General features: G+C 44.7%; 1 protein-coding gene across 4 annotated transcripts in view; it reads left to right on the top strand.

The window, feature by feature from the left end:
• Window positions 1-15,214, top strand: part of HECTD4 (HECT domain E3 ubiquitin protein ligase 4) — a 2,216,728-nt gene that overhangs the window by 1,702,679 nt on the left and 498,835 nt on the right. For 3 of the 4 annotated variants that reach the window (XM_078667422.1, XM_078667423.1, XM_078667424.1), the window contains exons 65-66: window positions 12,885-12,988; window positions 13,158-13,229. In XM_078667422.1, the coding sequence (XP_078523548.1) occupies window positions 12,885-12,988; window positions 13,158-13,229 (176 nt within the window). The remainder of the gene's footprint in view (window positions 1-12,884; window positions 12,989-13,157; window positions 13,230-15,214) is intronic. The other variant, XM_078667425.1, reaches the window with a different exon arrangement.

Here is a 15,214-nt window from a genome sequence, read left to right on the forward strand (position 1 = left end):
ATACTACGGACTTTTGTTAAAATATACTTTGGTGTACAATTAGATGTTCCCGTATGGGTTTCACATATAAATAACCATCAATGTGTTGCAAAAATAATATCATTTGTATGGGTGTGTATCAAGACAGAATTGGTACAAGTGTATACATGACACAATATTTAAAAAAAAACAGCTGTTCACAAACAGACAGCCAGTGAATCCTTCTGATGGATACTTCCGCCTGCAGATTCCTCACCTTTCGAATAACCCAGATGCCAGTCTGGATCCTGAAACTCTTAGATAGCTCTCCCACGCCAGTAGGAGGCACAGTCTCCATGTCAGAGATGCTTCATGGCATAACTGGAGCCATAATGCGCCCTCGTTGGTGTAAAGATGTTAGTTCCATTCTTTCCACGCCATTGACCCATTGCGTAGCTCTCCATCCATATTCTCCCCAGGAGTGTCAATGTTGATGATGTTTTTCTTCAAAATATCTTACTTTGGTGCAGTTTTACATCAAAATGTAGCCGCCTAAGCAGTCCGATTTAAAACCATGTTAAGACTGCATTGCCCAGATGTCCAAAACTGATCCTCACAACATCTACCATTGGTGCGTAGGATCGGACTACGATGTCCCCCAAAGTTCCCCAAGAAAGAGAGGCCAAGATGTTTATTGCTAGAGCGAGGGATAATTGATGTGGCCAGCTTAAGTCTCGACTGAGATCAAAGTCTCCACACAAGAAGAGAAGGCACTAGTCTCGCCATCACACATCAAGAAGCAAGACGCCACAACCTACTACTACCCTTCACCTGGCGTTGGATCAAGAACAAATGGAGAAAAACTTGGAGGACCCAGCATCTGACCCAGTGCCAGACACTGAACTGTCTCCTACTCTGGATCCGAGGCCCCAGTCGTCTCAGCCATACCCAGAGTTTCCCACACCTGGGACGAATCAAGGCATGTTCCTAAGCACAATATTCACCATGTTCAGCAGAGCCATGATCTCCATTGGAATGCTGGCTGGCTCCATGGGCCCAGTGGCCTATTCGGTAAGAGGTATGCTGATGCCCTACCACTCAGTACCCATCAATCAATCAGGGAATTGTAAGCGCGCTACTCACCTGTGAGGGTCTCAAGGTGCTGTGGGGTGGAATGTAAGCAGCTCCGTTCAGTCAAAGAGCCAGGTCTTGAGTGACTTTCTGAAGCTGTTTAGAGAGGGGGCTCGTCTGATGTCAACCGGGAGCTCGTTCCAGGTCTTGGCCGTGATGTAGTAGAAGGCCCTTCTGCCCGTCATGGCTCTGCGGATGCACAGGGTTTCGGCGAGGTCGGTGGATCGGAGGTTTTTCTTGGGTATTTGGAAGGAGATTCTCTCGTTAAAGTATTGGGGTCCGGTGTTGTGGAGGCATTTGAAGGCGTGGGTAAGTATCTTGAAGGTTATTCTCTTCTCGACAGAGAGCCAGCGGAGGTCTCAGAGGTTTTGGGTTATACGCTCTTGTCGAGGGATGCCATGGACGAATCTGACTGCGGTGTTCTGTATGGTCTGCAGTTTGTTGAGCAGGGACTTGTTGAGTCCCGCGTAGAGGGCGTTTCCGTAGTCTAGTCAGCTGGTTATAAGTGCATGGGTGATGGTTTTTCTTAATTCAGGGGGGGATCCATTTGAAGGTCTTGCAAACGATGCAGAGGGTGTTGAAGCAGGTGGAGGAGAGGGCGTTAACCTATCGGGTCATGGAGAGGGAAGAATTGTGTACAGTGCCGAGTTTCCAGGCGTGATCGGTGGGGGTGGCGGGCTGCTGAGGGCGGTGGACCACCAGGTGCTGTCCCAGGAGGTGGGGGAGGGTCCGAGGACGAGGACCTCTGTCTTCTCCAAGTTGAGCTTCAGGCGACTGCTGCAATCCACGATGCAACGTCCTTCATACCTTCCTAAAAGCTGAGTCTTGGTGAGGGAGAGGATGAGCTGGTTGTCTTTGGCGTAGGAGACTATGTTGAGTCCGTGCTGTCTGACGATGGCGGCGAAGGGGGGCATGTAGATGTTGAAGCTGAGTGATGATCCTTGGGGCACTCTGCAGTTGATCTCTGTGCGTTCTAAGAGGAAGGGTGGCAGTCTGTTTCTTTGGGTCCTGCCGGTGAGGAAGGAGCGGAGCCATTCAAGGGTAGTACCCTGTATGCCGGCTTTATGGAGTCTGGCGGCGAATGTGCGGTGGGAGACGGTGTTGAAGGCTGCGGAGAGGTCGCGCAGGATCAGGGTTGCGGTGTGAACTTGGTTGAGGAGGGTGCGGGTGTCATCTGTGGCGGCGAGTAGGGTGGTCTTGGTGCTATGGTTGCCACGGAATCCGGATTGGGAGGGGTTGAGGATGGAGTTCTAAACAATGAATTTCGTAAGTTGGGCGTTGACTGTCTTCTTAGTGACTTTGGCCGTGAAGGAAAGGCGGGAGATGTGTCGGTAGTTCTTGAGGTCCGAGGGTCTGCTAAGAGTTTCTTGAGCAGGGGCTTGACCTCTGCGCGTTTCCAATCGTCAACGTAGGTGCCGGTATCGAAGGTGGTGTTGATAGTGTGTCATAGTTCCGGTGTGATCGCTGTGGCGGCACTGTGGAAGATGTGCGGAAGGCAGGGGTCTGTGGGTGCTCCTGAATGGATGCCTTTCATGGCCGATTCGGTGGTTCTTGGAGTCCAGGCGGAGATGGTGGGTTGACTGGCGTTGTAGGAGGGGGGGTGGGTTTCGGAGTCCAGGGTTCGTTCGTTGAAGTTGTCGTAGAGGGACTTGATTTTCAGATGAAAGTAGGAGCTGAGCTTTTTGCCGAGGTCTTGGGAAGGTGTGATGTCCGTGGCCTCGCTGGGAAGTTTGGTGAATTCTTGGATGATGCTGGAGAGTTCTTTCGAGTTGCCGGCCTTGGCAGAGATCTTGTTCTGGATGAGGATTTGTCTGGTTGATCTGATGAGATGGTGGTATTCTGTCATGGCGTTCCTGCATGTGGGGCGGTCTTCCGGCTTTTTGCTGTTTTGCCACACCTTCTCTAGACGTCTGTATATCCGCCTGGGGCGTTGTCTGTCAGAGTTGCGGCGGGGGCGATTTTGTCTGCACAGTTGGAGATCCATCTGTGTAGTTCTTTGGCAGGGAGGTTGTCATCGGTCGAAGTTGAGGGGGCATCGCGGTTGAGGGTGGAGTTGAGGTGCTCCTCGGTGACTTTGCTCCAGTTCCTTCACAGTGGGAGGGGTGCAGGTTTGGGGGCGGTGAGTTTGTTGACGTGGAAGTGTACGCAGTGGTGGTCGGTCCAGAGGGGTTGCGTACCCATCACGCTGTTCCTCTCATTGCCCCTGGGATCATGGGTGAATACTGTCCCGAATCCAATGCCACAAGCGGGGTCAATGCCGATAGTGACTTCACCCCTATTGGTCATTCCACATCCTGGTTCTTCAGAGTTAAACCCCAACATCTATCCTGCACAGCAGATGGCACTGCATACAATTCTGCTGGCACTGCAGACAACATCACCACTGCCGACATCGCCCCAAACACTGTCTCCACCTCCTCTGGCACTGCATCTGACTCCGACAGAGAATCTGCCACTGATGCCCCACCACTCCAGAAGAAGCACAAAGAGACTAATAGAGGAAGGCAGATATTTCTTCAGGTACGCAGACCTTCAAGATGACACCAGTTCAAACGATAAGGGGAGGGCACATTGGATCTGGATTTTGCTGGTTTGAAAGATGTTGGTACGATTGATACCTCCCTGGGGTAGGAACTGCTATCTCTGACGGAAACTCCCCCCACTGGTGGTGAGTTCCTATCATACGTTCATCAAATAGTCAGTGGAAATTTGGGATCTGGAGCTGCTAGCCACAGAAGCTAAGTCAAACATTGTGACTAAGGTCCTGCATTCCACCTCCCACATTGCACAACCTTTGTTTCCATTCAGTGAAGCACTGACAGAGCCCATACTGGCAATATGCGAAAAGCTGACAAACTCTACTATTGTTTCAACACCATTTACCCTGTGAATAAACCAGTTCCTGAAGATCCCACCTTCCTTTCAGGTGGATATCCTAGTTGTGCAGGCTTCTTGCTCATCAAAGCTGATTCCAGGTTCCTTTCCCTCAACACCATCAGACTGGGAATAAAAGAAAATAGAGCAGTTTGCCAAGAAGATGTTTTGTAGGGGGAGCATGGCTCTCAAGTCTATTAATGCCACCTGTCTTCTTGATATGTGCATGCCCTGTTGTATTTAGTTCAAAACAGTTATTCCCACTTTATTGGGTGACCTGCAAGTACACTTTACGGAGCTGATCGGAGTTGGGTCAAGACTGATTTGCATATGGCTGGGTCTGAACTGGGGTGGCGAAATGAGCTAAAGAATGCTGATGTATTCAACCCAGATCAGTGACTGGAGTGAGTGTCTGAAAAGTTTCAGTGCGCCGTCCATCCTCTCCTTATGTTTGCTTTGATACAGTTAGGTCAGCATACTGCTGATTCATTGGTTAGAGCCATGGGGGCATCCAGCACCTTATGTCACCGTGCCTGATTATGGAGTTTGGGTTTTCGCAAGACACATTTACCACATTCATGGATCTTCCGTTCGATGGATCTCGTATCTTTGATGCTAAAGCCAACTCTGCATTGGAGAGATTTAGGACAACAAGAAAACGATTAGATCCCTTGGTTTCCAAACCGAACACTACCATCAGTTTCGGACACTTGGGGCTTCAGCAGGAGCTTTTCATTTCGAGGTCGTCAGCAGTTCGCCAGTCAGCAACAGCAGTAACAATAGACAAACCCCCTCCATAAACAATATTGTGGATGTGCCAAAAGATGAACACTGGCACTCCACTTCCTTCCTCCCCCTCTTCCTCTTCCCCAGCCATTACAGGGATAGAAGCCTTAGTTCAACCTTATCCATACACGCACAACCCATTGGAGGACGGTTGTCCTCCTTTCCACAATCTTGGAGGCCCATTGCATCAGACCTTTGGATCCTGTAAATTGTGAAAAGGGGTACTTCCTACCTTTGAAATAAACACTTCCTCCTTTTTACCCCCGTCAAGATGCACTTTCTTCAGAACTTCTGCGGGTCCTCCAACAAGAGATTCAATCCTAACTCCTAAGGGGTGCAGTAGAGTTTGTTCCAGAGTAGGAACAGGGTCAGGGGTGCTACCCCTGGTACTTCAAGGTTCCCAAAAAAGAATGGAAGTCTGAGCTCGATCCTAGAGCTCCGGATACTTAACTGGTTCCTCAAAAAGGAACAGTTCAAGATGCTATCCCTAGTTCATGTTCTGCTTGTGCTGTAAGTAGACTTTTCCTGGGTAAAGTTCCTCAAATAAACCTGAGCATCAATAGTCAGCGTGGAAAAGTTTCAAAACTGACCTTTTTCAGGCAAAGATGTCATGAATCTCACTATTCCAGCTCCTCATGGTTAGTGTGATAGCCTGATATAGTAGGATACTCACAATCAGAATAAACTGGTGTTATGCATAGGTGAATGTAAGGCACTAGGAGAATGCAACATTCCATGAGGCCACAAATGCAAAAACTCACTCTGTCCCTTTGATTAGGAGATTATACAAAGTTGGAAACCATTCAATCTACGTTAAACAATCTTTTCCTGATTGGAAAAGCACAGGTCTGCTGGGATCCAGAACTGCACAGATAAACTGAATGTGCTGCAATGGAAAGAGACAAGGTTACTTCTCATTGAGAAAGAACGTCTCTTTGTGTGAAATCACGATTGTACTGGAGAGACTCCTAAATGGCATCTCTGGTGAGGGAGGCTACAAGAGCCAGTCATCCAATGATTGTAGATATTGGAAATGTCTTTGAGCATGAAGATAAACTTCAGCCTTCAAAAGCATCTTTGTGAACACTCTCTAGGCCGAAGGCAACACAAAGGGAAGGACCTTCGACTGAAAATGTGTACCACCAACTGTATATCCCAGCTGTCTTCAGTGGTGCTTTGAAATTAGAACATGGAAGTAATCATCTTGAAGGTCAAGTGAAACCAAATTGGCCTCCTGTTGCAGTGCCGAAAACACTCGTTGCAACGTTAGCTTCTTGAAGTATTTGATCATTCAGGGAAAATCTGGGACTCGGAATAAGGAAATATCCGGAATAGCAACTATGACTTCCCTCTGGCCACTGCACTAATGTGATAGCTCCTGTTTGCAATAGTGAGAATATTTCTATCATCAAGATTTTTGTATGGAGAGAAGCAGGAGAGGGCTGGCGGGAGGGATAAGCCTCTTCCGAAATAAAACTTGTATTTAAAATGCAAGTGCTGCTGGTTTGATGATCTCTTTTTTCACGTTTGAAAGGATCCACCTGTCCTACAACCAGAGAGCTTTGGGTAATAATACAAAGGAACCATAGGACTTTTTCTATAGGGATTGTAGCAGAGGGTGTAGATGAGGAACTTTCTTGATTCTCTTGTCCTTCACTTCTGCCCCTAACAGAAAGAAAAGTCAGCTATTGCTGGAACCGAGCTGCAGGTAAGCACTGGTTTTCAAACTAGTGACTACAACCCCTGAAACACCAACATTATGAATGGTGGTGTTAGACCTAGCGCAGAAGCAGTTGTTCATCTTTTTGTAAAACACTTGAAAGATAGATCTCCTCTTTCTCCATATAATCTTTGCCTCTTGTCCTTCACCTCTGCTCTAAAGAGAATAAAAGGCAACCATTGCAGGAACTGCACTGCAGGTTGACATTGGTGTTCAAACTGGTGACTACAACCCCTATATTTATGAATGAAGAAGTTAAACCTAGCACACAAGCTATTGTTCACCTTTTTGTAAAACACTTGACCAACAATATTCGGCATATAATTTTTGCCTGTTGAAAGGCGTATCCTGCCATTGGGCTTGCACATCACCAGAGAGCCCAGTTTTACACATGAGTGCCTTCTAAATACTACACTTGATTCTGTTGAAATACCCATATCGAAAGCACGATCTATACCTGTTTGCATTGATTGGGGGGACTCTGCCATTCACTCCTGAATTAGCTCTTGAAATGGTCCCATTTAGGATTTTGGTAAATTAGGCGATGCTTAGACAACCATCTTATACACAAAATAAATATACATCACTATAAGGCATGGAGCATTGGAAGATTTCAAAGCTAAGGCAAATATATCATTTCTAAATTAGTCTATTCTTTTTGTTTATCTCTCTTGAGAGATAGATGGAATAGCACCCTATATGTTTTACACACAAAGAGCCTTTAGAACTGGACTCCTTGGAGTCAAGTTTGTTGACAAATAAGGTGTGTTATTAGACACAGGTGTAGGTTTGCGAGATGCAGACATTACATGAATCAATTCTTGGTTTGTCCCAGGCATCTTGTCAATAATGCTCCTTCAGAGCCTCCTTGAATGTCCTAATGCTATGTGCCGTCTGGTGAAATCCAAGTCAACAGAGATATGTTTGAATGTCAGTTATCAAGTGTATTAGCCAATGTGATCATTGACCACATAACTGCTTTTAGTGTCCCCCTCACTACCATCATCATCTGCCTCACCTAGAAGCTGATGAAGGAATGTAATTGCATCACTGATAAACAGGCCTTCCAGCCATCTAAATATTTCTTGCATTGAAGAGTGAATTTTGGAAAGTCCTGTTCCTTCAAGTTTTGCTCAGCTTATAGTTTACTTTTCTTTAGGATATTATTAGTCTCTCAAAGAAAAAACATGTTGGTGCCTGAACCGAAGTTCGAAACAATGGACCACTTTTTCACCTCTGACCTGGGAGAGCGGCCACGCGGCATGTGTTATACTAATCTTTGCACTTGACACCGAAGATGGGTGAGGAGGATCAGAAACACCAGTAGACTGCATAGGAGCAGAAACAGCTTCTGGAGTTGTGACTGAATTCGACAGATTTGAGACCGAGTTGGTGGACATTGATCGATCTGTAACCACCGTGGAGCTTCCTATGTGATGGACCGAAAGACTGAAGATGATAGTCATAGCCATTTGAAAGGTCTTGTTCTGGTTCAGAGAAGTTCCTTTCGGAGCAAAACTCATATTGTTCCTGTAGAGTTTAAACTAACTCTGAAGAAGACCGACAAGCAGTTCCTTAAGACTTCTTGTTTTACACAAAAACTTTGTCGAGAAAGAGTGGAGCGCCCTTTAGTGTTTTTTGTTACGCCAATAGGACCAGCTCCTCGAGTGGTGGCAGTTGTGTTCTCTTCACTTAGAATTAAACTCACATATATCTTTTAGTTCGGGAGTGGGGTAATTAATCCAAAATAAATGCTAAAGACTCCAGGTGAACCTGTATTGCTTCACTATAAGTGTACCAAGGAAACGATCTACATCACAAATTCTTTATCAACTATCAAACTATTTAATTCGTTTTTTATTTTTGAACTTTCAGTTATCAAAAAGCAAAAGATAATGTTTTTACATGTAATACAGTAGTTCTCTCTGACCTGACGTCTGGGCCTATGGAGACACTGGGAGCTGCCTGTAGGTAACTGTGGATGCATCGGACTATAATGTAATATATGGTGCCTCCTATGTCATGAAGAATCTGCACGGACTGTGAGCAGTCTATGAAGTTTGGTATGAAAGGTTGGCATCACTTGCAACATAGCACTATTTGAGAAGCTATTTTAAATCTATGCCTTTGAATGAGACCCAATGAAACCCAAATTGAAGGTCCCACCACAGATCCCAACTATAGGAGCAGACATTTTCTTGAATCATATAGACAGAGCGTATTTAAATTGATGAATTTAAGCCCTTTCACTATATAGACAAGTTTGTTTTCTTGGTACACTTATAATAAAGCAATATAGGTTGAACTGGAGTCTTTAGTGTTTGTTTTGGTCTCTTAAGTCTAAAAGGAGACTTAGACTTGTATTCCTCCATTACTAAAGCCACGCAGAGTATGGGCTCCCTCTCCCTCTTTATCCCTTTATGTCTTCCCCTACTCACCTGGGTGCCTAAATAAATTCCACATTTGTAAGGCGTGAACATATCACCCCTAAGGGTATCAAGGCGCTGAGGGCCATCGGGGAGATTAAGAGTCACATGGTGCTAAGCTGCCGCCAGCACCGGGGATCGAACCATGAGCCCTGAGCTCTGGAGTCATTCGCTCTGGCCGCTGCACCACACCTCTCCCGCTAATTAGTATGACTATACACCATAAGATCTCTCAAAGCACAATATATATATATATATTCCCACAAAGCTTCTAACTCCACCATCAAAGAAGTGCGCCGCACACCAGATTGCTGCAGTATCGTGCGTTTATTCCAAACCCAAAATGAGGGCTTATTTCAAATCTTTTTCCTTACGCGTTTCAGCTAATCCATATTGGATTTGAGTTAAGGAAGCCAGACCCGCTGGCATTTCATTAAGTAATTATGGTATGGAATGCCCAACCTTTTATTTATCTTGAAAGATGTGCGTGGCAAGGGAATGCTAAAGGACACTTGTTCTTCTGCTGATGATTTCTGCAGTTGTTGGCGGTATAATCTAAATTTGCCTAGCATTGTAACGGTAAGTTTCAATTCTATTAAGGACACGGAGGCGAGGATTATGCTTTTTCCTTCTTCGCTGTTTATTCATCACAACACACAGCAGCCAAAAAAGCAATAACATGAGCCCAAAACCCTAAACAAAGGTAAAAGGGCTGAAATCACAACAACAAAGTTTTTTCTCAGTAAACTACAAGTCCCATGACAGCAAGTCAGGCAGTCCACAGCATAGTCCTTCCTCCATATCCATGCAGGTTAGAAAGGACGTCCTCCCTGTGTCTACTTCCTCTTTCTTCGCGCGAGTCACGCCATAGTATCACTGGTCTTGTTTCGCACCATCATTTCCTAGCAAGAAAAATACACAAAGCGTCAGCCGCGCAAGGATAAGAAACCCTATGTGCACCATCAGGAAAAAAGATGACTGTGAGAACCGTACAGGTTACAACCATACAGTAGAGGAAAACTGACTACTTACTGCAGAACGGGCAGGGAACTGCTTCCACTGAAGGTCTGGGAGGGATACTCCTCGCCTCCTTTCCTTAATAGAATTGAAACTTACCGTTACAATGCTAGGCAAATTTCGATTCTATGTCAGGACCGGAGGCTTCAGATTATGCTAGTTCAAAGCTTACTTACGACCAATTGTGCGATATCCACCACCGGTTAAAAATAGAACCTTTTGAAGGTGGAATCTGAGGACCAGTCCGCTGCGCGCATGAGGTCCTCCAAGCGGGCTCCCAACGAGCACCAAACTGCTTCGTGTCAATACCTGCTTCTTGCATGATCCACCGTACCCATCTGGCAATGGTGGGTGACGAGACAGCCTTGTGCGGTTTTCACAACGCAATTAGGAGCTGTCGCTCGCCCGCAGGGCGAAGTTCTAGGGTCGCTTCCTCATACGCTTTCAAGCATTGCACCACACAGAGTTTGGGGACGTCGACGAAAGACGGGTAGGAAATCGTCCTTGACCCACATTTCGTACGGCGCCCCAAAGTGAAGACGACCCCATCGGGGGGAAAAACCCTCGCTGAAACATCCAGAGCTCGCACATCCGAAACTCGCCTGCATGAAACCAGGCACAAAAGCATCGTTAATTTAGGTCACAGAGCGTCCCCACAGAAAAACGCCCGCAGGCGGCAACGCGGTAATTACCGCTGTACAGACCCCGTCGGGGCGTCAAAGGCAAAGTACGGGCAGAGTACTGACCCAGGAAAGGCTCTGGGCGTTACGGTGAGGTGGCAACAGGGGCTCCGGCGTCTCGCGTCTCCCAGCGCGTCCCTCCTGAGGAGAAAACCGCGCTGGGACCAGCGAGACGCTCCGGCGCCCCCTAGCGGCTGGAGGAGGCCGCGAATCTGGGTAAAAGCCGCGGAAGGGACCGCGAACGTCCCCGCGGCTACGAAGGGGCTCTGAAAAGGAAAAACAGAGCAACAATAGCAATATACAGTCGCAACAGCAACCTAAGCATAAAAACTACACCGAATAAGAACTCCAAACATCCACATAAAGGGGAAGACAAGGAGAAGCACTTAACTGGCTGCGAAGCAGCGAAGAAAGAGGAAGTAGACACAGGGAGGACGTCCTTTCTAACCTGCATGGATATGGAGGAAGGACTATGCTGTGGACTTCCTGACTTGCTGTCATGGGACTTGTAATTTACTGAGAAAAAATGTTGTTGTTGTGATTTCAGCCCTTTTACCTTTGTTTAGGGTTTTGGGCTCATGTTATTGCTTTTTTGGCTGCTGTGTGTTGTGATGAATAAACAGCGAAGAAGGAAAAAGCATAATCTGAAGCCTCCTGTCCTGACATAGAATTATAAACACAGGAATGATGACAACAATACGAGCAAATAGGTTGCTGCTTTGAAAGAGACCCAAATGTTTGTATTAAACTGCAAGGTCCCCGGAATTGAATAGAACTAATGGAATGAAATAAGCCCTCAATTTGTGTTTGGAATAAACGCACGATACTGTAGCAATCTGGTGTGCGGCGCACTTCTTTGATGGTGGAGTTAGAAGCTTTGTGGGAATTAAGATGGGGTGCTCCGTCCCCATGCGGCGAGGCCGCCCTGCATGGGTCGGGCTTTGTTTGGAGAAAATATATCCAATTTTAGTAACTGATATTTGCCTCCTACAGGAATAAAGACGCTTAGAGCCAGTAATTGAAGGAGGCAACATGCTCTTAAAAATTAATTTCCAAATGTAGACTCCTCTAGGAAAAGCAACTCAAAAAAAGCAGCTGGACTCCAGATCCTGTATTGAGGGATGCACAGAAAAAAACCTGCAATAGCTGACATTTTTTTTAATTGACTTTGGCACCTGGGAAGGGTTCATGTAAGGAATCTGCTGCAGTACCAATCTATAAATATAAAAACGAATGTATGTCTGTCTGTCTGTTTGTCCTTTATGCATTACTACACCATTCATCCGATTGCCATGAAACTTTGGGAAGTTGTTGAGTACACTCCCGCGAAGGTTTCTGGCATAACATTTTTTAAAATATCGAAGCAAGATTAGAAGCTGTTCGAATACAAACTGATCAAGCCCGTTCTTCTCAAACGAACGAGCATCGAGAATCGCTCCAAAGGTGAATTCCTCTAATGTAACCCGGCCCTCCTCGAGTGCAGCTACGCGTGGGTCGAAGGGGCCGGAGAAGCTGCCCAAACATGTCGAATCAGTCTTCGTTGTGCCGAGACGGAGTGTTGGCGAGATGGTAATGATCTGGAATGAACGCGAGTCGTGATGGGGGCGCAAGGTATGAGCGTGTAAGTGCTGTGCTCTCGCGTTCAAAAGTATACCAAATGCGATGAGGCCTAATCCGGCTCAAAATAGATCTGGAGGGGAAGTAGTCTAGGGTGAAAGACACAGGGGCCAATATCGAGACACAAGTATCATTAGAAAGCGTACACAAACCAGAGAAAAAAGTTAAAATTTCACCTTAAAAGGCCATTCAGAGTTATACAGAAGATATAGGCCAATCCCAGAAAACATAGGAAACTGAGATAATTATCTTTCTGAGCAGCAGCAACATTCCTTTCTTCTGAGATCGCAGCAACGCGAGACGGGTTAGCTAGTTCACAATAAATTGCACTTTACAATTCATTTTCAGGTATTGACATGCAAATTATTTTATTTTTATTATATTCTTTTATTATTGTTTGGTTAACCTGTGTTATGATGCTGGTTCCACTGCATTTTGAGTCCCACAGGGTATAATGCACCCAGCTAAATCACGACTCGGTTGGAGGCTTTGCAAATAATAGGAGATTTAATGTAGCTTCTAAATGGGAATGCATTCATTTATAGATTCGTTTTTGCTGAATTTGTACTTACTAAATTATATTTTTTGAATTCCTGTAGTGCTTTCTATGGTATTGTAATTTCCATGCTTGCTTGTTAATATAGTTATCATATAGTAATGTATTTATCCCGTCAGAAATGCGCTAAGTGAGAAGAAACCCACTGTGAAGCCTAAATCCCCTGAGAAAAATAAATCAGAAGACAAGGATTTTGACAAGTCACCAACAAAAAAACAAGAAGGTAACAAGTTTTTAAAAATGTGTACTCACTATAATTAAGATTACGTATGGTGTCTGTATTCATCAATACATTTGCTGAAAGTTTTTCATTTATATCATTCAAAGGTTAACATCTATGAAAGTCATTCTAATTCATTACATTGCTCATCCCATTTATTTGTATATTCCAGGTGGCTTCCACTATGTTGAAAATCATCCACGACAATACTTTATCCCTCTGTGTAAAAGAGAGAGCCCAGTATGTAAGTTCTCTCACTAAATTCCTTTTTTAAATGGAAATGGGTACTAGCCTTGAGAAACGAATCTCAGTGGCAAGACATCCCTCAAAGAAAATTAAGGTTTAATACTTCAAGGGTGCATGTCTTGAGAAATGAATCACAGGAGGCAAGTTTTCTTATAGCAAACTCAGCATTATCTATTGCATCCTGTAATCGCCTTGGAATTGTACATAGCCATTGGAAACAAGTCTTATAACTACCCCTTGTAAATATGAGAGAAAGGTCCGCAGTTTTCACGAGCAACCTTTCTGGTTTGCCATTAAGTGGGTTTTGGAGACCGTAACAACGTCCTCATTAACACAACATCTTCCAGACAGCGGCCTCTAAAAAGCAGGAAGGTCAGAAATGGGGTAAGCAAAGATGATTTAAGTGTCCTTGGTGTGAAGAGATGCATGGCCTTCCTACTTCAGGAGCTGCAGCCCAAAACCAGGTCCCTAAAGCATTGATCTTCACTAATTTAGAGCTAAATTCAAAGGAATGAGATGAAACTGACAGACAAGCACCAAGTCAGCACTGCCTTTGGAAAAATTTGACCCATAGGCATTGCTTATTTTCCCTAAGTTTCCATATAAGTCAATGGATGCTGGGAAAAGCTAAGAATGGGGCATATATTGCATTCTGGTTATCACTTCTCCTGACAAAGTTCCTAGGAGTTATTTATTTTTTATAAAATGTGTTTCCTTCATGCAGTATTGCAAGCAGTATGTTTGAATGCTCCATTGCATGTCTTAACATATTTTTGATATGTAAGTCATAGATTTCAGCCATCTGGCAAAGGTGACAGAGTAGCCAGTACCGCGGTTGATGGTCTTCAGATGTTCTTATACTTAGTAGAGAGTTATAGTTTAGGGTCTCGCCCCATTTCAAATGCACTCCATGTGGACAGGTTATTGCCTGAAATACAAGATAAATTGTTCTCTGTAAAACGTCTAGACCAGGACTTATTTGTTTATAATGTAGATCATAGATACCTTGCTATTACAACTCAAAGGTACGCTGTCACGTCCTTTTCTGTGTTCTCAGTTTAAAGATGCATTGTTTAAGTTACCAATATCAGTATTTGCTTTTCAATTCCAGGAACCCTGTCAGTTTAGTTTACAACAGCGAAACGTAGCTCCAACCTTTACAAGAAAGCCAACCAAGCCTCTCCCTTCATGCATTGCTTCTTAATGTCAGTCCGGTTAAGAATAGGCACAGTTGTCACCAGTGCATGCAGTCTTCCTTTTGAGCCAAATGTTAAGGAGGCCTATGCTCCTTTTTATTTATTTGTTATGAATGATAAAGGCTCACTCTGAAGAAGAATATATTGTGGAAAAACTCGAATTTTGAAATAGTCCCCTTAGTTTTGACACACAGGCAGGTGACACAAGAATGAGGCTACAGAAATCTAGATTTGGAGATAAATATCTCATTGCCGTACAGTTGCAATTCATAGTAAGTTGGCTAGACTGAGCAAAACATGTGAATAATGTGAAAAGACTCTGGCTGCTCCATACAATGTAGACATTGTATTATAATAGATAACTTGCACTTGGAATAACCAGGCTGTCATGAGTGTCACAATCTTAACTAGTTGTTAGAAAATGTCTTGTCTCAAATATCTTTGTCATTAACGTTGGCAAGCAGAAGCTGTCAAAATTGACATATTGGGCCCATGCTTTAGAATATGGAAAAACCACAACCTTTTCGCACTCTGATGGATACTTCTGACATCAGAATCCCCATTTTGAATTCCCTTAGATGCCAGACTGAATTCAGAACATAGCAAATGCTCCAGCGCAACCAACAGGTGGCGCCATCAAACTCTACAACAAACTCACTCCCTACAAGCATGACGACACAGATCATATGTATGTTCCACCTCTGTATGCTGATATCAGCTCTTTCTTTCCATGCTACACCCTTCAACACGGATCCAGAGATCCACTGCCAACATTTTTTAGTATATC

This window comes from Lissotriton helveticus, chromosome 11 (assembly GCF_964261635.1).
Source record: "Lissotriton helveticus chromosome 11, aLisHel1.1, whole genome shotgun sequence".
NCBI lineage: Eukaryota > Metazoa > Chordata > Amphibia > Caudata > Salamandridae > Lissotriton > Lissotriton helveticus.